General features: G+C 50.8%; 2 protein-coding genes across 6 annotated transcripts in view; both read left to right on the top strand.

The window, feature by feature from the left end:
* EPB41L1 (erythrocyte membrane protein band 4.1 like 1) overlaps window positions 1–10,439 on the top strand; it is a 56,447-nt gene extending 46,008 nt beyond the window's left edge. Inside the window, exons 15-23 of one of the 5 annotated variants that reach the window (XM_065691739.1) lie at window positions 10–117; window positions 1,265–1,657; window positions 2,958–3,068; window positions 3,506–3,571; window positions 3,749–3,811; window positions 4,520–4,615; window positions 5,289–5,369; window positions 6,040–6,156; window positions 7,359–10,439. In XM_065691739.1, coding sequence (XP_065547811.1) covers window positions 10–117; window positions 1,265–1,657; window positions 2,958–3,068; window positions 3,506–3,571; window positions 3,749–3,811; window positions 4,520–4,615; window positions 5,289–5,369; window positions 6,040–6,156; window positions 7,359–7,367 — 1,044 coding nt within the window. In that variant the 3' untranslated portion in view covers window positions 7,368–10,439. The other 4 variants (XM_065691740.1, XM_065691738.1, XM_065691741.1 and 1 more) reach the window with 4 other exon arrangements.
* A 317-nt stretch (window positions 10,440–10,756) lies between these two features.
* Window positions 10,757–15,748, top strand: AAR2 (AAR2 splicing factor). The gene is made up of 3 exons (XM_065691744.1): window positions 10,757–11,672; window positions 13,058–13,287; window positions 14,974–15,748. Exons 1-3 carry the CDS (start codon window positions 10,919–10,921, stop codon window positions 15,139–15,141), a joined length of 1,152 nt encoding a protein of 383 aa, XP_065547816.1. The 5' UTR covers window positions 10,757–10,918; the 3' UTR covers window positions 15,142–15,748.
* Window positions 15,749–26,007: the final 10,259 nt, after the last annotated feature.

Here is a 26,007-nt window from a genome sequence, read left to right as displayed (position 1 = left end):
CTAATCCAGAGCAAATCTCAGGAACCAAGTGGGGAAGAAAAGGATTTATCTGACCCGTCAATAAAATCCAGCCTGAAAGAAGAGAATTTAAAGACTGCTGTTCCAGTGGTCTTCCAGGTCTCAGTGCTGTTTTACTAACTGCTTCTTACTGTAGTATGAAAGCTCACCTTAACCAGCTGAGGGCTGTGTGCTTCCAGCTCCTCTCCCCTTTGCAGAGCTGTTATGTATATATTTATACATACACACACACACACACAAACATGTATGCAGGTGTGTTCCTCTTGAGTTTGTTTGACACCCTGTTTCTCATACCTCTCAACCTCCAGCAGTACCAAGGAAAGGTTGTGCCGGCACAGTCTGGCTCATTGGGGGGTGGCTCTGGTTGCAAACACTTGGCCCAGAGGTCCAGCCGTGGGTTTCCTGTGGCATCAGTGTCCTCAGAGCTGTTGCTAACGGAGAACTGCCTAGAGCAAGATGCAAAGTCCAGCAATGGCTCTAGATTTCTCATGGCAAAGTGTGGCGAGGGCAGATGTACCCTCTGATGGTGGAGTTGAGAGGTATGTCTGTGTCTGAAGAAGAGCTGATGGAGAGAGGTCATCCCTTGGCTCAGAGCGTGCTGTCAATTACACTGACCAAACCCTCACCCAGGTCATCCCTAAGGCTCACCCCGGCTGTGCGGTGCCTCTGGAGCCATTGTGTTGGCGGGGTTGGTCCTTCTCCCTGGGGTGATGCTCCATGGGTCCGCGCGCCTGCTCAGTGGAATTGGCACACTCCTTTGCTTCTCCTCCACCGTGCGTGGCTGACGGGGCCCTTTCCTTTCAAACTCTTCTCTCTTTCTTTCCCTTTGTTTGTTTCTGAGTGCCCAACTTGACTGATGTACAATAGCACTGGCGTCTGAGCTGTTTCTGAATGTCTCTTAAGCAGACCTGTTGTTTTGCTTCCACCGGGTGCACTGACATGCCTCCAAGCCGGCCAAGCTTTTCTGTGTGACTGACCCTTTCTTGAGATGATTAATTACCAATGACTATTGGCAAAGTCAGATTGAACAGCCCTTCCGTCCCCACCCCGCCCCTGCCAAGTCGCTGCTGTCAGAAGGGTTTCAGTCTCCATGCTTGAGTTGTGTTTGACTCTACTCTGTGATGTTTGCTGCAGCCTTCTCTCTCCTCCTCCTCCTTCTCCCCTCTTCCCTGTCGGCACTGCCAGCGCTGCCATGCCGCGCGGTGCTCACTGTCTCCGTCTGTCTCCACCATTGTGTCTCATTCAGAGAGCGGGCTTGAGGGAGGGCACAGAGGAGAGAGCTAAGCCACCGCGGCACAGGGCTCCCGAGAGCGACACCGGCGATGAGGAACAGGACCAGGAGAAGGACTCGGTCTTTCTGAAGGACAACCACTTGGCCATCGAGCGCAAGTGCTCCAGCATCACGGTCAGTTCAACCTCCAGCCTGGAAGCAGAGGTGGACTTCACAGTGATCGGTGACTTCCATGGCACAGCCTTTGAGGACATCTCCCGGAGCCTGCCCGAGCTGGACAAAGACAAGAGTGAAACGGAAGATGAAGGCCTGGTTTCCTTCCGGGACATTGACAAAGTACCAGGACTGGAAGAGGATGTCAAAGGCGGGGAGGTCTCCCAGCCCAGGCCAGATGCCTCCCAGCTAGAGGTACACAGGGATGCCATTCCACCAAGACTGTCTCAATGCCATCATGCCTCCATGTTCCTTGTCCTCGTGCCTGGTATTGCCTCGCTGGCGTGCACTCCATGCTGGTTTGGAAGAGCATGCTAGCTTTCAGACATCCCCAGGTTCCCGTTTTCCACTGGCGCACGCCTTCATGTGTGTTGCATGGCTCTGTCGTGTGTTTTGTGCATCTGCTAAGCAGGAGAAGTCGTCATCGTCTCCTAATCCCCTGTTTTTGGCTGCCTACCCCTTCCCTCGCACCACTACAGCATGTCAGCAGCTGGGATGGGCACGTGTCACTAACCAACGGCTCTGTCCTTGTGTTTTGCATGAAGTTAGTGACCAGTTTGTGTAGTGAAGAGCACTGTGCTGCCAACTAACCTCTCTGGTCGTGCCTTGGCTGGGAGGGATTTGTGGAGTAGCTTGTGGGAGCTGCTCCATAGCTCCTGGAGGGTCGCTCCAATGCCAGGAGTGATTCTGAGAGGGCTCAGATGCATGCAGCATGCGTGTGGAACTTGAGTGTGTGCCTCGGGGAGAGGACAGTATCGCATTGAAAACCTGTCCTTGCCAGGGCAGTGCTCCAGCCCCGGCAGGTAAGTCCTGAAAGCTGCCTGGAGCTGCCAGGGTGAGTCCAGACCCGGAGCCAGGAAGAAGCTGCAGAATTAGAGGGAGCTTGAATTAGACCCAGCCTGGAAACTCTTGTGTGGAGCATCTGACACCGCGGGCTGCAGGGTCACGGCGGGTGCATGGGTATGGGGGATCAGCTCCGTGGTGCCCCATGGCTGGCACCGGGCAGGGAAAGCTGCTGGTTTGGGAATGCTGAGCATTCCCTGCCCTTGGCAGCTCCAGCTTCCTGTAGCAGGAGTGTGCTGGAAACCTGTCTGCATTCCCCTGAAGTCTGACACCCCAGGAGCTGCTAGGACCTGGTCCAGAACACAGCCTGCTGCAGGGCATGAGTGGAATGGATTTGGTGGGTCTCTCCCACCTTTTGAAAACCAGTTTGACCTAACCCATGGTGTCTATCCAAAAAGTCCCTTAAAACCCAAGGGACAGAGCATCAGGTCTGATTTGGGCTACATCAGTCACACAGGCCACTGTGTCTGGTGTCTGCCCAGGGCTGTCTGCTCTTTGCCCAGGTAGGGATCGGTGTTGTGCTTGTAGGACATCATACATGTGTGGCACTTAGAGAAGTGGAGCAGGGATGCTCTACTCATGGGGGCACAAGGAGTGCTTGGGGCTGTTGGCATCGTGCCCCAGTGCCTGACTTGTTTTGTTTCTTCTGCAGTCATCAGCCCCGAAAACTGATGCTGTGACCATCAGCCAGGGGCTGGGCATGAAGAAGCCTGAAGCAGACGGCTCTGCTCCCCACCAGGTTGGCACCACAGATGCAGCCCAGGTGATGTGGCTGCGTTCTCCTGTAGCCCTGCTCTCAGTGGCTCTGCCAAGCCTCAGTCCAGCAAAACCTGTCCTCAGGCAGCAGCACTGGGAGGGCAGGGGCTGAATGGGGCAGCTGGGGGCCTCCGTTCACCCTTGTCTTGCTGGAGTCATAGAATCATAGAATGGTGAGGGTTGGAAAGGACATTAAGATCATCTAGTTCCCCAAAACATCAAATCAAAGCCCACCCAGGGAGATTCTGTGTGTATCCCTGGTCCCATCTGCCATGCTGCCAGGCAGCACTGGCACAGGGGGGCATCTCCAGAGGTTGACAGCCACCATGCATGCTGCACCACACATATCCGTGGCCCCACATCCCTCTGGCAGCAAGGACAGCCACGGTGTCCCTGTGTCACCCTGTCCCTGGCCCCTCCAGCCTCACCAGGTTTCCTCTGCAGGTGGAAGGAGGCACGCCAGGCAGCAGGGACGCCACAGCCACTGCTCACGCTGGCACCGCAGAGGCAGTAAGTGGGGCTGGCCCCTTGATACTTGGCAGGGGGGGGACCCTGCAGTCCCTCTGCTCCAGTGAGGGCAACTGGGACCAGTTGTGCTGGGAGGGACCCTGCCTCACTGGGGATGTGATCTGCTGTGTTTGCCCCATGTTGCATCTCAGCCAATGTGCCCGTCTGCTCTTCTTTCAGGATCACAGCACCAAGGCTGGGAAAGGGGCCGTTCCCACGACAGACCTTCGCTCCCTCTCACCGGTGAGGGGGGGACATGGCACCACCAGCCAGGCCAAGTGGGGGGGAGGGAGGGAAGCAGCCCTATAGGGCTGTGGTTGGTCCCATAGGGCCCCTTCCTGTGTTCCCGGCACTGGCACCCTGTGTTGTTACTGGATGGAGGAAAATGATGCTCAGAAGGTTGGGGTGCAAGATGGAGGGGCCTCACTGCCCGTGGCCATTCTCCTGTGCTAGGTACATACCTTGAGCATCTGCAGGAGGAGGAGGATTTCTAACAAATAGCTCAGTCCCTGGAGAAGTCTATAGTGGGCTGAGTTTTCCTACTGTATTGCCTCATTTTGATGGCATCAAGCCCTGCTAAATGCCCCAGGCTTGTGCAGGGAGAACATACCCAGAGGACAAAGCTAAAGGTAGCCTTAGAGCTCTGCAGTTAAGGTGGCCCTGAGGATGGATGAGGAAGAGCGAAACTCAGCCATGAAATCATCTCCCTACTGCAGAAGCCCTTTCCTGCAGCTCTGGGCTTGGGGTAACTGCAGGAGCCTCTCCCTCGTCCCCCCAAACCCAGGTCCGGTTGGAAACGGAATGCGGTGGTTTTCTCCCTTACCACTCTCTCCCCATCCTTTGCTCGGCTCAGTAGTTGCATCCCATTAGGAAGGTTGCAGCTCTTTGGGAGCCAGCACTGGGGCCTCCCCCATGGCAGCCCCACTGATGCTGCTGCTCTCTGTCCTGCAGATCACCAGCAGCTCTGCTGGGAAGGACGTGCTCACCAGCATATTCAGTGCCACTGCGGAAACCCTCTCGACTTCCACCACTACCCACGTTACCAAGGTCAGAGCAGCTCCAAGGGGCTGATGCAAGTCACTGGGATTTGAGGGTGGGGGGATTTATATTGTGGTTGGTACAGCGAAAACACCCTTCTCCTTACAAGCTGAAAAAGGATATGCTGTCCCATGGGGGATGGCGAGCCAGCACAGCACCCCAATACCTGCTCTGAGTGCCCCATACCCCAGCCAGGCATTGGGCATGTGGGACTGCAGGCAAGGACAGCCATGTATTGGGTGTTCATCACCTGTGTACCACCCTGTGAACACAGGCTGTGCCCACCTCTACCTGCTGGTAGGTTGGGAGGGCAGGGAGTGGAAGGGACTCCGAGCTGGCTGCAGCAGCGTGTGTGCAGTTCCCTGCCCATGCAGCTGGGGTGGATGTCTCCAGATGTGCCTAGAGCCAGATCCCAGGTCCCCCTGGCCCAAGAAATCCACAGCACCAGTGCTGGACTATCTCACCTTGTGTCAGCTATGGGAGGTGTTAGTGAGGGGTATATTGGGTTTATTAGAGCTGAAGTGGTGCAGGCAAGGGGGAGTATGATAGAAAAGGAAGGAGATGTGGCTACATCAGAGGACCTCACCCATGACCATTTCATTCCTCAATGAGTTGCACGTGAATGAAAGCAGGAGCTCTGTGGGGACAGCTGTGGGTGAGTGCTTTCCTTCTTCTTGTGCAGACTGTGAAAGGAGGGTTTTCTGAGACCCGAATAGAGAAGCGCATCATTATCACAGGAGATGAAGACGTGGACCAGGACCAGGTAGGAGCAGGACGCCCTGGCTTTGCCCGGCTCTGGCTGCCCCCAGCTGCAGCACCACATGCTTCTGGTTCTGCTTTGTACCCATTTACTCCTTCTCTCCACAAACTGACCCCCGAGGCCCCAAACCTACCAGCTCTGTTTGGCAGTGCAGGTCCCCATGGGGTGCAGTGGCACCATGTGAAGTTCCCACCCAGCTCCCACTAGTGCCTGCTGCAGCAGTGAAGCAGCAGTAAAGGTGCCAGCACAAAGCCCAGTGATGGGACACCTTTATATTTCCTTAAAACACATTTCCAGTTGCTCTTTCTCTGCTGAAATACTCCCAAGTGACCCAGGTCCTTCCTCTTTCCAGCAGTCTCACTCCAGGTAGACTCACTCCAGGTGATGGTATTCTGCATCTGCCCCCATGATAGAGGAACAGAAAGTGGCAAACTTTCATGATAAAATAACAGAGATCAACACACATCTCTAGGGCCACAGGGTCATTTTCCTGGTGGACTCTGGCCTCTTCTGTCAGGCTACAATGGATTCAGCTTTGAATCTCTGCATCAGTGTCCTCCTGGAATCCCACTCCACTCCAGCTGCTTTCTCTCTGCTGGTTCTGCCTGGCTGAGAGCAGTGGACCGGAGTTCAGGGAAGGGATGATAAATGATTTCATCCTTCTGGTTTCTAGGCACTGGCTTTAGCAATCAAAGAGGCAAAACTACAGCATCCTGACATGCTGGTAACCAAAGCTGTGGTATACAGAGAAACAGAACCTTCTCCAGAGGAACGGGACAAGAAACCTCAGGTAGGTGGACACATTACCAGGTATGACTTAGATCTGCTGTACAGGGTGGATGTAACCGGGCAGACGCCTCTGGTCCCCACCAGCTGCAGGGGCTGGCAGAGGTTGCTGCTCCTGAGCTCTAAGGGTGGCAGCTCTCAGCCAGCGGTTCCAGTGTGGCAGTGGCTGTGGGCATGATCACCTGGTTGTGGCTAGAAAGCTGGTGCCATGCCACTGAAAGCAATGTCGTAGATGTCACTTTGCTGACACACTTAGTGCAGGGGCCACAGTCATTTGCATGTAATGAAGAAAGGAGCTGCTTGTCCCCTGGGCAGGGAGGGAAAGAGGTGATACCAGTTTTGTGGATGGGCTGAGAAACTTGGCTACGGGTTCTTGAAAAGCCAGTCCAAAGTATCCGACCAGTGTTTGCAAAAAGGAAGTTTTCCTCAGTCCCATTCAAATCCCCAGGCCGTCTGTTTACACACACACAGGTATAGGCAGCAGCACACAAGGTTTGCACCTCCCCAGAGCAATCACAGCCCCAGACATTTTTCCCCAGGGCAAAGCTTGAGGAATCCTGCCCACTCCTAACCCCCTTCTCTGACCCTGTTGCTCCTCCATCAGCTGGGTTGCCACAGCTCTTTGGTGGTGGCACAACCCAACAGTGCCCTGTGTCAGAGCAGCTGGGGAGCAGAGGAGCATGGTGGAGAGATGGGGAGCTTCTGAAGGAAGCTTCACTGCTCTGTCACCAGCGAGGCTGCAGGTGCCTTTCGAGAGGCCTCTTTGGAATTGTGGGTCTGTGTTTCTTTATCATCTGAGGATTTTGATTGGCAGCTTTTAAGCTTGGAAAAGTGACCAGCTCCATTGCAGCCTGGAAGGTCAGAAGAGGCTCTTGCATCTGCCTAATCTTACCTCCTGTCCCATACTACAAACAAGTCCAGACACTTCTGCAGCACTCAGGGAGATGCCCAATTTTAACTGAATGGCTTAAAGTAAGGGAGCAGTGACTCACCTTTATCTCCGCAACACACCAATATCTACACCAACACCAGCCCAGTGAATTAAGTGTTCCTCCTAATTTATAGAGCTCCTGGTAATGAAATGCAAAGTGTGGCCCCAAGTGTTTGCAAATCTCCTCTCTCCAGTGTCCTCATACAAAGAGGAGCCCTTTTATAGCTGCAGAAATGAGCACCCCGTGAGTGGTCATTTCCATCTGCCTTGTACAGGAATCTTGACCAACATGTTCATGGAAGTCAGCATCTGTGTTCAAACCTGGAGAACAGCGGAGAAGGAGCCTTCATGCTGGATTTGTCAGCAAGACGTAGACATCCTGGCTGCAATGTTCATGGCGAGAGACAAAAATTTTTAACAAAGGAATAGCAAATATATTATATATATATATATACATACATACATATATATATATATAAAACCAGGAAACAAAATGCATCCTTGCACTGCTGCTATATGCTGGAAATAATAGCAAACAACACCACCAACAAACAAAGCCAACCCTCTGCAGATAAATTGAAGAATTTACTGGATTGGTGATAAAATAAGATTAAAAAAAGAAATCATAATAATAACAAGAATATTGTTAACAATAAGCCACCATCTTGCATGTTACATTAAAGGATACACAATCATGAGTTCATTTGTTGCACACTGAATGGAAAGGAAAACTGCTTTGCAACAAAGCAAGAAATAAGCAAACTTGAAATGAAATAAAATAACAAAACCACAAGCAGAAGCAAAACCATTCCCCACCTCTGGAAAGAAGAGAGAAAAACATTGAATTTATTACCTTAGAGTTATTTTCTGATTCACAAGTGTCGTTTTGCCCTTCTCTTTCCATGCTGGTTCTTTTGCATCCTTTGGGGTTCTGTTAACTCTTCCCCTTCCCTTCCTTATCTTCTCCTCTGTGCACTTGTCCAACCTCTTGTTCTCTGAAGGTATTTAAGAAGGGGTTTCATTTCAAACAAAACAAATGATATGTATATGGTTTCTCATTTATAAAGAAGCAGGCTGTAGGGGTTTCATATGGATGTGCATTTAAGTTATGTATATTATTATATATAACGAGGGGGGAGGGAGGGAACAATACTGAAATAATTCAACAGTGCTGGTAAATACGATGACATTTTTAAATTATTAACTCGTTGATGGACCGTGGTTGGTGTATTTTGAGGCTCTTGGATCACACGCGGGACTCCCAGTCCTGCAAGGAGAGAACGGGGAAGGTTTCAGCCGCTGCTGCATTTGGGGAGGAAGGGAAGAGGGTGAGAGATGGGAGATGTCCCGCCGGCTGATCTGCAGTGTGTGGTGGTTGGATGTGGAGGGTCAGTGGTGACTTGGATGGACAAGGAAGGAGGCTGAGGCTGTGGCTCCAGCACCTGTAAGCATTCATCTCCTTGGCCCTCACCCAGAGCTATGGGAATCAGTTGAGAGCAAGGTGGCAGCCGCAGGACTGCATTCATCGCTCGCCTCCAGCCCGTTGAGCCGTGCCGGTGGTTGGGGTGGTTTTGCTTTGTTTCTGGATCCCAGTAATGAAGTTACTTGAGCTTTGTAGTAGGGTTGAAGGCAGAGGGGTTGTTTCTGCTTTGTCTCCCCTGCTACCCAGGATGTGATGGCAACGGCTGCCCGAGGCACTGTGGCTGGTGACAGTGGTGGCAGGTTGGTGGCAGTCCTTCCCGGACCTGCCTAGGGATGGGCAGTGGAAAGACTGAGCTGTCTCCATCCCCTCAGAGTGTCCCCAGCATCCCAGGCTGGACAAGAGAGCCCCAGCCCTCTGCGTAAGAAGGTGTGTATGGAGGAGATGTCGGAGGAGATGTCAGTGGAGATGCCTTCCCCCAACTCATCCCAGCTTCGGCCCTTGGCCACATGCTTCCTCTATGGCTGCCTTTGGAAGAGGAGCATGGGCCAAGCCCAGGGCCTTGTACACTGTGAACCAGGCAGTTAGGGTAGACTTGGAACCAAAATGAGAAAGTAAAGGAAATAAACGGGTTTCCTTCTTGGAATCGTCTCTAGCTCCTGCGGAAACAGAAGGGCCCATGACTCTGCACCATTTTGCCTTTAGTCTCCCACCCCTCACACAGACTGTGCCCAGACACAGGTGCATTTTGCCAGGTCCTGCAGTGGCTCGGAGGATGACAGAGAGCAGGGGAGCCTGCACCACGAGGATGTGGGCAGCCCCTGCTCACTGCCTCTGCTGTCCTAGGAGAGAGCCTGCTCCCTGGCAGCCGCTGTTCACCACCACGTCCCTGTAAAGTCTGTTCTTCTGGCAGAGAGGTTTCTCCTGCAGGCGTAAAAGGCATGAGCACAGGCTGCCGGGGAGGAGAACAGAGCTGCTGGCTGGTGCCAGTGCTGCCAGGCTGTGAGGGTCTCCCCTGCTTCCATCCAAGCGCCTTTAATTAGAGACCAGGCCCCCAAGCAAAAGAGTGAAAGCAGTTGTGAAGAGGCTGCTTTTCTCTTTTCCCAATACCCCCAAACCAGCTGTAATCAGCAGTGGCACTTTCAGAGAGAGGCGGGGAGGTGGAGGACTTGTGGTCTGTGCAACAGTGCTGGTGTTCAGCACACTGCGTGTTCCATGCTCTGAGGAGCCCACCGGGCTTGGACACCTTTAGGACCCAACCAGAGGCTACTGTGAAGCTAGATACTTGCTTTTGACATCGCGTAGCTGTAAAACTGAAGGTTCCTGTTCAAATGATTGGCCTTACAGAGTTAGACTTGATGTGCGCTTGGACTGAAGTGAGTTACGTTTGGAGTGAGCAGATGCAGTCCCTGGCTTCCGCGGTGTGTTCAGTGCGTGACAGTGTTTAGGAACTATAGAGATAAACACGAGGAAAAAGGATAGGAAAAAGCTCCCAGCTTGTTCAGCAGGCGAGGTGTGGGGTTCCTGCTGCTCAGCACCACCTGAGGCCTCCTTGGGCTCCGCTCCCCCGGCCTGCCCATCCCCTTGCTCTGTTTCAGATAGCTGATCACTGCTTGCTTTCTTCCCGGGACCTTTCTGTTGAAAGGGGTGGGAGACACGAGTGCCTGTTTTTACCTGATCCCACAGACTCATTCCAAACCTGGCCTGCGATTGCATGAGTAATAATGACAGTAACAGTAATAATATTTATTTTTATTTGAGAAGCACCTTACCAACCAACCGCAACGCTCTGTTGTTCCTTCACTAACTCCTTTTCCCTTGTTCTCCCTCTCCCCCCTTTGGTCATACTCCTTTTCAGTGCTTGGTGGTGTATGCGTGTGTGCTCACTGTTCTTGTATTCAATAAAAGTGAAATAAATGTGTTTGATGCTAAATCAGCTTGGGGGCCTCAGTGCACTCTTTCCTACCAGGAGGATGGAGAAGGGGGAAGCGCAATCACGGCCTCCGCACATGGAAATGCTGCACTCTGCTCCGCATGGTTCCGGCATCCTGGGAGGGAGGGAGGACGTGGTGCTGCGATGGCGTCTGTCCCGCTGCGTCGTCTCTGCCTCACTGCCGGCGTCTCTGTGTGTCCGTCCATGGCAGGACCCCTTTCTTTCTGCCCGGCCACGGGGGTCGCTGGCTCGCAGTGAAGCAGCCATGGAGGGGCTCGGGAGGGCGGAGGGGCACAGTTAGCTCTCGGCTTTAAGGGGCAGCGAAGGCCAGGGCCGCCCGCTGCGGGTGCTGGGGCGGGCCGGAACGACTGTTCCCGGAACCGCCGCACCCGGAACGGCTGTGCCGTCGGGGCGCTTTTTACGCAGGACCGGCGGGGCTCGGCAGTACCGGTTGTACCGGAGCGGCCTCCCCTGGCTGGGCCATGGCGGGCCCGCGGCTAGAGCCCGACCTGGCCCGGCAGCTCTTCTTGGAGGGCGCCGCAGTCGTAATGCTGGGTGTGCCCGAGGGCACCGAGTTCGGCATCGACTACAGCACCTGGGCCGTGGGGCCCCGGTTCCGCGGCGTCAAGATGATCCCGCCGGGCGTCCACTTCCTGCACTGCAGCGCGGGGCGGGCGGGCGGCCGGGAGACGGGGCCTCGCTCCGGCTTCTTCCTGAGCCTGCAGCGCCGGGACCTGCGGGTGCTGCGCTGGGACGCCAGCAGCGAGGCCGCGGAGCTGGCGCCGGCGGGCACGGAGGAGGCCGCGGCCTTCAGGGAGAACCTGCGGGAGCTGGACCCGTTCCTCGGGCCGTACCCCTACGGGACCCTCAAGAAGTGGGTCTCCCTCACCAGCTTCATCAGCGAGGCGGCGATGAAGAAGCTGCAGCCGGAGAGCGGGCAGATCTGCGCCTTCTCCGAGGTGCTGCCGGTCGCGGCCGGGCGGCTCTCCAGGGACCGGGCCGAGCAGCGCCTGCCGCCCGTCGATGCCGAGTGCCGGAGCTACGCCGAGGGCTTGGCGCGGCTGCCGCAGATGAAGCCGAGAGCCGGCACCGAGATCAGATTCACGGAGCTGCCGAAGCGGATGTACCCCGATGGTGCTACGCCGGAGGAGATCACCAGGCACAGCATGGACCTCAGCTACGCGCTGGAGAAGGTGATCAGCCAGCGGTACGCCAGCCAGCCTCGGGATCTGCTCGGTGAGTGCTGCGCATTGCACGGTCACCGCTCCCGTGCTTCGGGAGACTAAAGTAATTTCTCTGTAAAACCAGGGCCCCAGATGAAACCTGCTCCTGTGCTCTGGGCCCCGTGCCCTGAGGTCTCTGAGTTGCAATTTGTGGAGTTTTCAGCAGCTTTAGGGCTGGTTCCCATTCTGCTGGTGCTGGTGAGGACATGGTGCTCGGTGTCCAGAGCTGCCTCTCTTACTTCTGGGCACTGTGTAGGGAGCCCAGATTGTCTCAGATTAAGTCAAAAGCAGCAACCACGTCTTGTGCAAAGGGGGGCTGTTGCCTGGCAGTAGTTAAGTGAACCTCTTGAGGACCTTGAGCACTGAATGGGGCTGAAAGTCACCGTTTTCAGATCCTTGTTCTAGTTTCGGGATGCTGCTGCGTGGTACCTGCCTCCCAGCGGTGCTCAGTCCCTGCCTGGCTGGAGCGGTGGCAGCTCTGCTCCGTGCTGCTGGCGACTCTCTGTGGCAGCGGCAGGGCTTTGCCAGCCCTGCTGCAGGGGGACATCCCCACCGGGAGCTACAGCTCCCGGTTGCAGGGTCCCCATTGCTTGCCAGGCTTTTTTGTCAACTTGTGAGATGCATAAATATCAAATCCGTGGAGGTCCTGGAGGAGGGGGTTGTTTCGTGGCAGGAGGGCTCGGGAACACAGCCAAGCTGCAGCATTGGTTCTGCTGAGGTTTGCAATAACCCTTTGGTCCTCCCTTTCTCCAGTTTTTCTGTATTAACGTTATACAACTTAATCAAAATTATCAAAGACAACTCTAGGCTATGCAAAGGATGAATTACCTGAGGAAATAGTGATGCCATCAGTCTGGCAAAATAGCTGATGCTGAGGTATCCGGCAAGCAGAACCCTGGCTCTCAATTCAATAATGGAAAATATCTGTTAATGTTAACTCACCTCCCCCGGTGTTCCCACAGCCCTTCTGATCTAGGGCACTAGCACTTTCATTCCTGTGTGGCTCTGGAAACCTGGGTACAGGCAGACTCGGTGCTTGCAGAACAACAGCAATGTCTGACTTCCTATATGGGTGTCATTTTGAGAGCACACATGACAGTCCTTAGTTTGCTGTTTATTCTGCCTGTAAAATCAGTCTTTGAAGGTGATAATTACAATTACAGGTGGATGTACCCAATTATGCCTTGCTTTTCCTCCAGCTGAGGAGCAGAGAGTTAGGGGGTAGTCTGTGTTTGAAGCATTGATTGCTATTAGCAGAATCTGGAAGGACAGAATATGTGTGTGAAAGGGAAACCCAGAGATTTATGCTATCATTTACAGTGTTTTTGAGAGGACACATACCTTGGGTATGTTTTCATTCTAATGTGTGTTTTGTTTTTCTTTTCTGAATATGCACAGCTGAGTTGCAGTTTGCTTTCATCTGCTTCTTGATTGGAAATGTATATGATGCATTTGAGCACTGGAAAAGACTCTTAAACATCCTGTGCCGATCTGAAGATGCCATAAAGAAGTATCAAGACCTTTACATCAATCTGATTTCTGTGCTGTATCACCAGCTTAGTGAAATCCCAGCTGATTTTTTTGTGGACATTGTCTCCCACGACAACTTTTTAACCAGCACCTTACAGGTATGTTTTTTGCTGCCTCTTGAAAGATGGCAGTGGGAGGAGAGGGCATTGAAGAAGCTGTAAAAGCAATTAAGCTACTGTTGAGCTGCGTGGGAGCTAATGAGCCTATCTAAGCACACACATGTTTGCTTTTACTTTTTCCTTATGTTATTTCCAAAGAGATGCCATTTGCTTGTCATCTCAGAGTTTGATTTGCTCAAGCTGTGCCTAGAAGAGGCTAATGCAGTATAAAATTGAGTTAGTCTGCATGCAGAGAAGCCAGCAAAATAAGGCAACGAGAAGAACAGCTAATGAAGATGGCCACAGGAGAGACTGGGGACTGTGTCGTTTATGTTTTCCTTGCAAATATTGCCTGTTTGTTTGTTTTTTCTCAAATGCCATTCATTCTTTAACACGAAAAGCAAAACTTTGCCATAAAAAACTGATGATGCTGATTTCTGGTCAGCTTGGATGGCCTGCTTAGCATGCAGAGAAGTTGCAGTGAAACCTTATTGAGCTTAGGGCATTGATAGGATTTAAGAAGTCTGTTAGCCTTAGTGTATGGAGAGTTTATCTGTGTTGGCTTTTGCTAAGCTTTGAACACAGCAACTTTATTTTTGGAGTTTGATCCAAGGTAAAAAGAGTACAATATAATCTCCACTGAGTATGCAGCCCTAACAATGTTCAAAGGGAAGGAAAAAAAGAAATAACTAATTTAATAATATATTTAATAATAACTAACTGCAGTTATGGAGGAGAAGTGGGAAGTATAATATTTTAGTTAGATTTTGTAATAACAGCCTTGCTGTGTAACGCAGCTCTGTTAAAAAGAGGTAGTTTCATGGTAGAATGAACAAGGAAAAGACAAATGATCATAAACAAAGCAACAAACTTTAGTGCTCTTGTCAGTGTTTTATTCAGCTGTCAGTAGGTCTCTCCCAAGTAAGAGTCTCCTTTTTCCCCAGAGGGTTTTCCCTTCACTTCCATTGTGCAATGATTTTTATTTTTTTTTTTGGCTTTGAAATAGAGGTGTTTCCTATGGAAATAGAAGAGATTTCCTTGGAAATGAATTCTGGCTCAGAAGAGGAGCAGGGGCAGGCTGGTGAGAAATGGGCTCTAAGGCTAAATGCCCAGTTTAAACATACACGGGTGCTTTAACTCTCAAAGTGCTCACAGAAGTTGTGACTCTGAAAAGTTTGTAGATTTGTATGTGTTTGGATGATGGAGGGGAGCCACATTTAGAGGTCAGTCCAGACTTCAGTGCCCTGTGCACAAGGAAGTGGCTGTGAGGGTATAGCTGGACTCTTTCCAGCCAGCTCCCATGAAAACTGATGGTCTTCTTTTTTTCCTTTCTGTTTTCCTGCTCAGAATTTTTTCTTTGCTCGCACTTAAGCGTATTTCATAATTCTTTGGTACATATTTAATTACAAATATGCCCCTGCTTCAAAGAAAGTTATTGCCTTAATGCAACTATTCCTAATGCTGACTCAGTGGAGTGAAGGCAGGATGTCTGTCTTAGCTCTGGGAGGAGAGGTGTGGGTTTTGTTTAGGCAGCCCCAAACCTGGAGTGATTCCCAGGGTGGGAGATCCCTTACCAGTGGCCTAAACTAAAACTTTTCCTGGTGCATCTTCTTGATGATGTCTTTGTAGGAAAGAGATGTCCAGCTTGTGCCGTGGCTGAGTTCTTAATGACTTCTTCTCTTTTAGGTCTTCTTTTCCTGCACGTGCAGCGCTGCTGTTGATGGGACCCTAAGGAAAAAGGCAGAGAAATTCAAAGCTCACCTAACGAAGAAATTTAAGTGGGACTTTGAGGCAGAGCCTGATGACTGCGCTCCTGTCGTGGTAGAACTTCCTGAGGGCACACAGGTGGACTAAGAAAAACACTTGCTTACAAATAAACTGCTTCTTAAAATAACTCCTCTCCACGTTTTCTCCAGCCTCACCAGCTTCCTGAAGTCTGTTCCTGAGCCTGTCTCCTCTTTCTGCTGTAGAAGCAGATGTGGAAAACCCATCAGGATTCCAGGAGATGGAATTATTGGGAGAGTTTGGATATTGTCATATGGCTGCTTTGGACACCTTCTTTTCATCCCTAGCTCTTTGTACCATCTCATACAGTACTTAGCTGACCTCTAGATCCTGTGTCCTTCTGGCCCTGACCTGGAGGGAACACCGTGTCTAGAGGGCATCTGTGGTTTACACTTGAAGCCCTTGTTGCTCTGATTTAATGCCTTCTGAGCACGGAGTGGAAACCCACATGACTGGTCAGAGCAGCTTTTGACAGCCCCAACCCTGGCTATGAACTAAGAAGTTCTGTTCTTTGTAGGCTGGGATTACAGGGGTGTAGCCACAACAGTTTCAAAACTGTGTTGGATGTTTGTGTTTCTTACTGTGATTTATTGCAATGATCAATAAATCATTTGAGTCCTCCTTATGGAGGGGGACTCAAAACCACAATAAAATGCTTCCCATTACATACCCCAAATACTGAGGTATCTTATTCTTCCCATTCTGTTAAAGCATTTTGTAGTTACTGCTGACACTGTTTAGCCTGATGTAAAAGAAAATTAACAGCTTAGTAACAAGGAGTTACTGGGTTGTAGTCACCCAGTCTTGAAGAGCCAGCATGAGTTTAAAGGTCAGACTTCCACATGAACTGGATCCTCTGTTCTGTTAACAATTGGAAATCTTATGTATTTTCACTGGTGACAGTATCTTCTTGCTCCCCACAGGGAGGATATAAGAAAACTTGTGGTGCTTATTGAGCACTGCAGAGGGATTTAACACTACCACTCACTTGTTACTTTTTCAGCTGTTAGACTGTCTCAGGAACTTGTCTGTATGCATTTCTAACAAGATAACACTGTTAGCCTTTTATAGTTCAAAATAAATCTTAAGAGACCCTTTCCAACAGGAAATACCTATACAAATGGGTTGTTCTGTTACTTAGCCAAAGCTTATGGTACAGTGACACTGCCCTCTCTTTCTCATTGGGATGTCTGGTGTCCCCAGAAGTAATATCACAATGGTAAGCGTGACATCCAAGGACAGCTCATAGAACAGCACATGGCATGGCAGAAAGCACAGCGTGTTCTGGGAAGAAGGTATGTGATGAGGTGTTTCTGGATAACTGGGAACTTACTACAGGAATCAGCTGTCAGGAGCCTCACCCACTGCTCTGTGCTGCTTCTTCCCTCTCCTCCCTTTCCTCTGCACTCTGTTATTCTGGTGTTTTGGTTTGTCCTAATCATTTAAAATAATGATCTCCATATTGACCACAGGCCCTTAGGGGAGGTTACTCTGATTTGGCAAGGGTGGTGCTTTTAAATCTTCATGTTTCCTTGTCTGTACCACCCCTGAGAGCTTTCATATGGTAGTTTGACCATGCTTCCCTCATGTCTTCTGCTTCTTTCTTTGTATCCACAGGCAGTGCTGTCTTCCCAGTGTCGAACTGGACAAATAATTTGTAATAGATGGTCCCAGCTTTGAAGAAAGCTCTTTGCACCAAGCTGATGACTGGTTCTGTTGCTTTGAAGCAGAGCACCAGTCACTGATGTAAGTAGTAAGCAGCAAAGGAGCATGGAGCCTGGGGCCTGCCTGGCTGGAAGGGAGAGAGAAGCTGTGGCTGCAGACCAGGCAGTACAAGTGCTTTGCAGGCTGTCCTGCCACTTGTTTGAGGGATGGGTTAATTTGAGTGTGTCTCTGTTAAATCTCAGTAACTGAAAAGTAACTTCCAAAGTGTGTAATTGGTGGGTTCCCATAATGAACTACACTTCTAGCAACTGAGAGAGAGAATGTAATTGTACTTCCCTGGTGCTTTTTTTCCTGTTTGCAAGGTTTTAGTAGGGAGAGGTAGTATGTCTTACTAAACCCACAAAATATGTGGCGTTGGGGACACAATTCCTTGGTTAGATAAGAAATAAGCAGTGAACTTTCAGCTAAGTACTGATTGAGGGGATCAGAATTCAACTCAATTGTATGACTTAATTGCATGCTTTGAGGGAAAAGGGAAGCTGGCACATGTGAAACAATCTGTGTTGGATGTTTGTAAGGGAGGATTTAAATCTGGGAGGGAAAAGAGTGCCATTATTCCTGTTGAAGTACTCAAGAAGGAGGGTATAAAAGGAAAGTGGTAACATGTAATAGACGGAATGTTTTCTTGCCCTTATATAGCCCCAGGCCAGCTATGGTTATGATGACACGACCCCTTATTCCAGCTAAGATGAATACAGTGATCTGAAAGCAAAAGAGATTGTGTGTGTGTGTAAATACACATTACTGAAAGCTGATGAATTGTAATATGTGATGTGTTTGGAACACTGATTCAGCAATGAATTTGGGTCAGGACAAGCAGCTTTTGGTGAGTTGTGAAGTGGCACTGAAGCATGAGGTACCTTGGCCTCCTGCTTATGTGGAGAGTTGTCCAGCTGCCAGAGTTGTGCAAGTGAGGCAAACTCACGTCATTCCTGTCCTGTGACTTGCTTTCACTGCAAACTGTGTGGGAACATGGGCCTTGCTTAGCCCTAGCTGAGGTTAATCACGTGTGAATGAGCAGTGGCATGAACTGACCACTGGACACCCCCAGAGATGCACTGTATACTACATTTACAATGCAAAGCATAGTGTAAGTATATTCAACCCTCAGAGCTGCTACTCCATCTTTCACTTCCCACATAGGCTCAGTAACATCAGCCAAGCCAGAGGTTTGAGAGTGATCTTTATCCTTTGTGGGGTCCCTTTGTTTTCCTGAACTACACCAAAGAGAGTTGTTTCTTGCTTTGTCAACCCTGCAAGTTCATAGATGTGGAATGTGGCACCTGAGGCTTCCTTCCTGTCCCAGTATTGGGGTACAATCTTTTTTTATTGGGAAGAGAAATGGCACATCTTGCTCTGCCAATTCATGCAGCATTGTATGTGGTCACTACCTCCTCTGCAGCAGCCAAACAAGCAGACAGACCACTTCTGTCTTCTTCCAGGTGGATTGCTGCTGGTGACTTCATCTCATCACTGATGAGCATGCACAGTGTAGCTTTGCAGTTCAAATTGGTTTTGTGTGGCAGCTGTCTCAGCAATGCTTTAACTCCCATGACATCAGTGCTTGCAGACCTTGAATATCACCAAGGTTGTCTAATGTTTGATGTTACCCAGAGATGTAGAGGTGATGTTCACTTGTCCCACTGCTCTTGTCCTTTAAATGCAAACTGAAGATGAAAGGGAGCAGGTGAGGAAGCTGTGGAAAACCATCAGTGACTCTCTGTAGCTTGATAGTGCTGTGGTTTCAAATCTGAAGTGAGCTCAGGGTTAATTATTGAACCAGCAGCTCTTCCTTGCTGCTGTCACTTCTACTGCTTAATGATAAGTTGAATTTTTGCTTATTTGCAAACCCAGTCTTAAGACCCCAGTCTTTCTGTGTGCATCTTGATTCAATTCTTTTTTTACTAAGCTTTTCTACTGTTTGTTGGTATCATACCCTTATTTTTGTAATCCAGAAATAACAAATGATAGATATCCATTTGGTATTTGTGTGTCTAACAACTGCCAGGAGTGATTTTTCAGGGTTTCTTAGAGGTGCACCACTTTTGTTTGGAGCAGCATTTATTTCTGCTGCTGCTTTGACAGCTGGACATGGACTGTGCCAGCTGCTGCAGATGGAGTGGTTGGCACCGAGCTTCTGGAAGATGGAAAAAGATGAAATGGAACATCTTCATTCCTTTCCCTGGAAAAGGAAATCATTGGGCTCTGCTACTGCTGTTCATTGTCGAATGAAGCTACGACAGTGGTTTATTCTGCAGCCCTGCTACTATAAAAGGGATGTGTTGTGAATGGTCATTCCTTCCCAATGTGCTCAGCTATTCCAGAGCTGTTTATGCTCCCCCTCCGAGAATGTGCACCTCTTGTCCTGCTGCATGGCTGAGCAGCCCAGGGCTGGGATTTGGCAGTGCTGGAGCCTATCCCAAGAAGGCAAGTGTTGTACAAACCACAGTGTGGAGCTGGAGCATGGGTGGGAGGATGCTCCATAAAGCATGGACTGTGCTGGAGCCTGTAATTAATGCACAGGAGGCATTGCCTCTGCGGGGGCCTCATTAAGAGAACATAAATGAGCTGCAAGGCAGCCTTAATACAAATAAACAACTCCAAATGGGTTAATCAATAGGAGGAAAAATCCATACAGGCAGCCTGTCGGAGTGGCTGCTTTGGGTATGTGGTCCTGCCTGCCTCGGTGGGTTTCAGCTTTGTGTTTTCATGAGGAATGAGCTGCCATCGGGGTGCGGCACAAACGGGTTGTGCAGCTGCAGCCTGGCCAGGTCTGCCCCGTGCCCACTGAGCTCTGGCTCCAGCATCTCTTTTCCCCTCAGCTTAAGCAGCTCCACAGACTGGAACCAAAAAGGCTGTGCTTGTGTTTGTTGTAGCATGGTTGCAAGATGAAACAGCCCCTGCTGGGTCTCACATTTGGGCAGGCAAGAAGTGAGGAGGAGAAGGAAATGCAAGAGTTATCTGTGGGGCTCTTCCTTTACTGTGAAAGTTGCTCATAATGCCACTGACTGGTAAGAAGCTTGTGAGGGCAAAATTCCAGGAGCAGTGTGGTTATAATTGGAGTTTTCACAGCTTTCCCCTCCAAAAAATATCTTTTTTTGGGATAGGAAGGGGACATTTGATCTGCCTTTACTGTGAAGGCTCCTGCAGGGAGAAAGAGCATCACTGGCAGGAGCACTGGCTTCTTCATGTGATTTAAAGTAAATGTTACCATTAGGGTTTGGATGGAGAAATCTACTTTGCAGAGAATGGGTTTTCAGTGAAGGAGAAGGACCTCTGGGTGGCTCCACCTTCACAGGTCTGGCATTGGATGCTGTCATCCCTGGAGTCGCGCTACAGGAACAGCTTTATTTTCCTGAGACATCCTTCTGGTTTAAGTACTCGGCAGCAGTGCATATTCATGCCTGGCTAACGCAGCTAGCAGGAGACAGTCTTATTCCAGGCAGGAATTGCTTATAGAGGCAGTTATCCGGGGGAGCACTGCTCATCACTGAACACTGGTGATGTATCCTGAGTTTGTACTGGACATCCCAGCTAGAAGTGCATGCAGTCACAAGTTGGTCTGGAAACAGGCTGGCTGCTCCGGCACCCCATGTTGCCCACTCCATGGAGCAACAAAGCAGGCTTTGCACCATGTAGTTCTGCAATAACCTGTATGTAATGGACAGCTCTTCCCAGTAATGTGAATTGTTCTTTTAATAAGGTTTGCTGGAGGATTTTATGGAGCTACATTCACAAGTGCTCTCTCAGTGCTGCTTGCCCCTTCTCTGTGTAAGTTCTTGTCCCATTCAGACTGCTGGGAGCTGCTCAGACATGTTAAATGGCAGTAACCCAAACCCATGGATGCTCCAAAGGGACCCTGAGCCTGGCCGCAGGCAGATGGGGATGGTTCTCTCCAGGGATACCTGTGGTGAGAAGGTGCAGAACAGTGACATGGGCACAGCCCAGCTCATGCCATGCACACCTGAATGCATCTGTGAGAGCCACAAATGCTGCTGAAGTGAATTCTGGGCAGGAGGTGATGGAGCAGGGGTGAGCTGGGAAACTTCATAGCAACTGGGAAGAGGAGACAGTTCAGGCAGGAGAAGCGCTGGGTGGTCCCTTGGGCTCAGTTCTTCCATTTGTGCTAAGCACGGCCTCTTGTCTGCTGGTATTTTTGTGTTGTTTTTCAAGCAGCCACTTCAGGATTTAAAAAGCATCACTTGAGAGTCTGCTGATGGCTGCTGTGAGCTTTACAGGCTTCTGAGAGACCTTCCATGTGCAATCCGGCAGGGACCTGTTAAGCACATCACCCAGCTGTGGTGCGTGGTCACTCACAGCCCTCTAATGGCTTTATTTCATTAGCAAGAGCTCACTGGGGAGGGCTGTGCATGTCCATCGTTGCTGGAAGTTCACGCTACCCAAGTGTGTTCATTTAATGGACTGGTTTTCTTAACAAGACCAATAACCAGTGTGATGTCTAATGTTCCTTCTGGGGCTCTCATTCACTTTATTCCCCAGCAGAAGCAGGCAGGTCGAGAGCTCTCCTGCATTAGCAAGAAGATGTTCCACCTTCCTTATTATCTGCTGTTCTCTGCAAAGATTCTCTTAAACTCCCAAAGAAAACGTTACCTTTGATTTACCTTTCTTTATTTTTCCCCCTCCCTCTTCCTTTGCTTCTTCAGACAAAACATTTATTGCTACTTCAGAAGACCAGACAACTTACTGTGTCAGGCATCCTAATCCAGACTAATGTGATTGAACTCCATCACTCATCCCATGCTTCAGAACTGAAAGGAAATAGAAGGGGTTTGTCTTGTGGCAGCAGTAAACCACTCGGTAATAGCATCTTTTGGCTGGTTTCACCAGTGCCACAGGGCAGGGTCCCTCAGAGCTGGCTAACCAGCCTGTGTGCTCAGAGATGCACAGAGAGCTGAGCTACCACCATTTGCATCACAACAGCTAAGGTTACTGAGCAGCTGGGTGGGTTTGGGCCCTGGTTACTGCCAACACCTCTCAAAACCTTCTCTTTGCCTTTTGTACTTAAAGTACTATTTGTCTGCAGCTGGCAGAGTTATACTTGGATTTCACCTGGGGAAACTGTGTGGTGTGATCTCGGATTGCACAGCAAGAGTGTGACAGAGCCAGGAGGAAGCCCAAGGCCTTCAAGCATCCTCTCAGCTTCTGCTCCTCTGCATCTGGCTGCTGAGGCAACACTGGTACCCAGCTGTCTGCCACAGGTTGATGGTGGTTGATTGCAGCACAGGCATGGTCAGAGCACCCATGTGCACTCAGGACTGCAATGGCACTGGGGCTGTAGATGAGAGCAGCCCGTGGCTAAGGGGCAAGCCCTGACCCTTCAGTGTCACATCAGTCCCAAGAGGAGCTCCCAGCCCCGGCTGCGTGTCGTGCTGTTGTCCCTGCCTGCCTGGCGCAGCGGAAGGATGGGCGAGTGTCCCCTTCCCACAAGTAGCAGCCCTGGTGCGGAGGAGTTGAGGAGCAGCTAATTGCTGTGCTCCAGAAGAAGGAATGAATAAAAAGGACTTCTGCAAAGAATATTGTCTCCTGGGGAAGAAATTACTGCTCTGCTCCACCCACACCATGCATGAGTGGCCTTCAGGGATTGACTCATCCCTTCCTTTCCTGCAGGCAGGGCTGTCTGAGCTGGGGGTGCTCCACTCACCTTTCCACTGTGCGGCAGGACCAGGGCTCCCTGCCCTCTTACCCTTGTGCAGGGCTGCCAGGGCTCAAAACCTGCCACATCTGTGGCTTGGGAGTGAAGACTGGAAGTGGCCGATCCAGACACCCATCCGCGCACGTGCATGGTGCTGTGCTGATGCTGGCGAGCACGTGGCAGATGACAGGTATGAGTTAGCGCTGCTTTGCTCATCTCAACGCAATTTGTCTGGCTTGTACCAAATGAAGCATTGAGCTGCAGGGAGCTGCGTCCTGATGAGGACACAGTGTACCAGAAAATCAGGTGCATGGCTTGATAGCGATATGATGATACAATCTGGGCTCATACAAGCAGTAGCTCTCAAGAGACGAGCAGAATTCAAGGAGCCAAGCGCCTCATGAGAAAACTAGAGAGACATGCGGGAAGGAGATGGTGAAGACTGGATCTAGGCTGTGATGGGATTGTTGCCTCTTGCTCAGGGTTATGGATCCATCCCTCCAGGGGTGAGGACTGTGGTCAGAAGGTGGCTCTTCACCCTCCGCTTGGCAGTGTGGGGTTGGCTGTTCCATCACACGTGTGGGAAGGTGATGGTGTTGGTTTGCCCCTCTTGTTTGTGGTCTGCTCTCCCTTGGCAGGACAGGCTCTGCTCCCCGTGCCAGGCTGGTTTCATTTGTGCTTTGAGTTTCATTTTCTTTATAGAATAAAGCATTTTGAGATGCAGCCACTGATTCCATGAGCAGGCTGCTGGTGCTCAGGGGGAGGCTGGCTAACAATGCAGGAAGCATCACTGGGGGATGCCTCATGCAAGTGCCTGATATGCATAATTTACCAGACATGAATATTAATGATCAGCCCAACCTAACCCCTTGTAAAAACAACCAGCAACAAAACTGCTCCTGCAGCTGTGGGGAGGTCTCATTTCCCCATCAGCAGCAGCGGGGCTTTCTTCCTGCTTCCATCAATGCCTCGCTCCGGTTCCCAGCTCCTCCCTCGGTGCTGGGTGAGGCGATGAAAGGCAGCTTTTAACAGCTCCTTGCTGCTCTCCAGGGCCACACAGGAGCTTGGCCTGGACCTCTGAGGCTCAGTGCAGGCTCTGGACTCCCTGTCCCACCTTCCCTGCCTTGCACAGGGTAGGTTTTCGTAGAAGTGCCTTTGTGACCAAGGTATTTCTGTTTGGTTTGGGTTTTTTAATCCGTCTTGGGCCTATCTTATCCTGACGCCTCTTTTCCCACCCTGCTGCTGTATGTTACTTTATAGTCGCTGTACAGATTGTGTCAGCTGGCACAACACAGTGTATGAGTCAATGCTGTGGCACTAAGAGTAGGTTGACATCCCCTGTAACGTAATGTAATGAACCTCCATTTCCATGATCAGCTCCATTTAGACCTTCATGAGTGGCTGCCTTCAGGCCACCCCGAAGGAGCTGGTTCCAAGGAAGTGGAGCCTGGGTCTGACCCCAGAGGCAGTGGCTCTGCTGCTGTCCTGGTTTTGGCTGTAGTATAGAAAGTATAAAAACTGGGGGAGTTGACTGGGATCCACCATTCACTGCTCGGGTATGGGCTGGCATCAGTCAGCGGATGGTGAGCAATTGCATTGTGCATCACTTGTGTTCTATTCTTCTCTTTATTATTATTATTACTACTACTATTATTATTATTATTAATTAATATATTTTACTTTATTTCAGTGATTAAGCTGTGCTTATCTTGGCCTGTGAGTTTTCCCTCCTTACACTTCTCCTCCTCATCCCTCCAGGGCACAAAGAGTGAGCAAGCAAGTGGCTGAGTGGTACTCACTTGATAGCTGGGGTTAAACCATGACAGTTGCCAAATTGCTTCGTATTGCAGCCACTTCTGGAGGCAAACGCAGCTGAGAACTCCTCAGAGCATCCCCGGGGAGCCTGGTCCCCTGAACAGCCACAGCCCCGTGGGCTGACCTCCCTGGGGAGCAGCACCCTGGTGTTTTGGAAACGTTCCCACAGTTCTTGCTCATGATAAATGTTAATGGATGCATTTATCGTGCCCAGTGACGTGGGTTCCCAGCAGCCCGGGAGAAGCCATTCCAAGTTGTGGCACCATCAAAGTTTAGGAGAGGTCGGCAGTGTGGGAGGAGATGGGTGAGAGGGATTCGGTGCAGGATAATGCACCAGCTTCTTTCCAGCCTGCCCTCACACCAGCAAGGCAGGAGGCCAGCCCAGACTGATGCCTCTTCCAGTGTATTTATGTCCCTGCACATAAGCAGGTAGGAGGGCATGGAGAGGGCTCTGCAGTGCAGGAGGCTGGGAGTTAGGAGGTCCCTGTGTGCAGAGCAATGTTTTGCCTCTTCAGAGGGATTAATGGTGAAGCAGTCGTGTGCCCTCAGCTCTCCTGCTCTGACCTTCCCTGTCCTTTCCTCTCTGCAGACGCCTTGACCTTTAGTTCTAGAACATCTTGAATTGTTTAAACCTGAGTGAGACTTCCAGTGTTGGGGTTGGGATACAGGAACTGCTGCCTTCCTGAATGGCTGCACTTGAGCACTCTTTCCTCCCAGAAAATGGGAGCCTGAATGGAGAGCATCAACCCGTAATGAAGCCTTCGTTTCTTCTGCTAATGCTCAGTCACCAGTGAGGAGGGAAGCTCTCAGCTCCTGCCAACCAAGTGATGCACTATTATTAAAGCTCTGAAGCAACAAAATGCTTAATATCTTTGAAGGGCTTTCCAGAGCCTGGAGTGAAATCTCGCAGCTGCGGTGCAAGACTGAGCCCCACCAGATGCTTGTAGGAGCTCTCCATTCCCAGCTCGGTGCCAGCAGATGGGACAGTGGGATGCTTCTCCAGGCCCTGGACAGCCACAGTCCAATCCCCTTCCCTGGGCTCACACTGCTCACAGGGGCAGGATGGGTCCCTGGAGGACCCTTGGAGGTTTGTGTTTCTCTGCCAAAGCTGACCGTGCACGTGGGTTTCCTCATTCATCTCCCAAAGTTTTGGAGCAGGATGTGATGGTGATGGTCCGACTCGGTGATTGGTGGAGAATTCTTACCTTTCACTGAGGAAATCGGGACTGCCACATGCAGGATGTGCGTGGGGTGTGCTCAGGTCCTGGCTCACCTTTCTGGTGGTGTCAGAGACACAGTGCAGGGCCGGCACAAGACGGGAATGCAGGACCTCCTGTCCTGCTTTGCCCCTTTGGGCACATCCCTGCTCCCTGCACCCCACAGCTTCCATTCCCCACACATCCCTCACTGTCAGAGGGCAGGAATGGAGGGGAGCAGAGATGGGGACATGTCAGTAGGAAACCCCCTTTCTAACCACCCCCTGTGCCAAGTCTGGGAGAGCGCTGCTGAGCACAGAGGCACTGCCACTGCCTCCCGGTCGCAGTGCACCATCTCATCAGTGCTCATCTCTGCTCCTCCCTGCTGCTGCCCTCATTTGGCTGCTTTTTGTAGATGAAGAGTGGCCTTTAAAATATAGGACAAGGTCACCCTTCCCTCCCCACGCAGCACTGTGCCGTGGTGCTTGGTGACAGCAGCTTTGCAGAGGCACTGCCTGCGGGTGCTGAGGGCTGCCCTGCAGGGAC

The sequence above is a fragment of the Lathamus discolor genome, chromosome 11 (genome assembly GCF_037157495.1).
Source record: "Lathamus discolor isolate bLatDis1 chromosome 11, bLatDis1.hap1, whole genome shotgun sequence".
NCBI lineage: Eukaryota > Metazoa > Chordata > Aves > Psittaciformes > Psittacidae > Lathamus > Lathamus discolor.
This window is presented reverse-complemented; position numbering and strand designations above follow the sequence as displayed.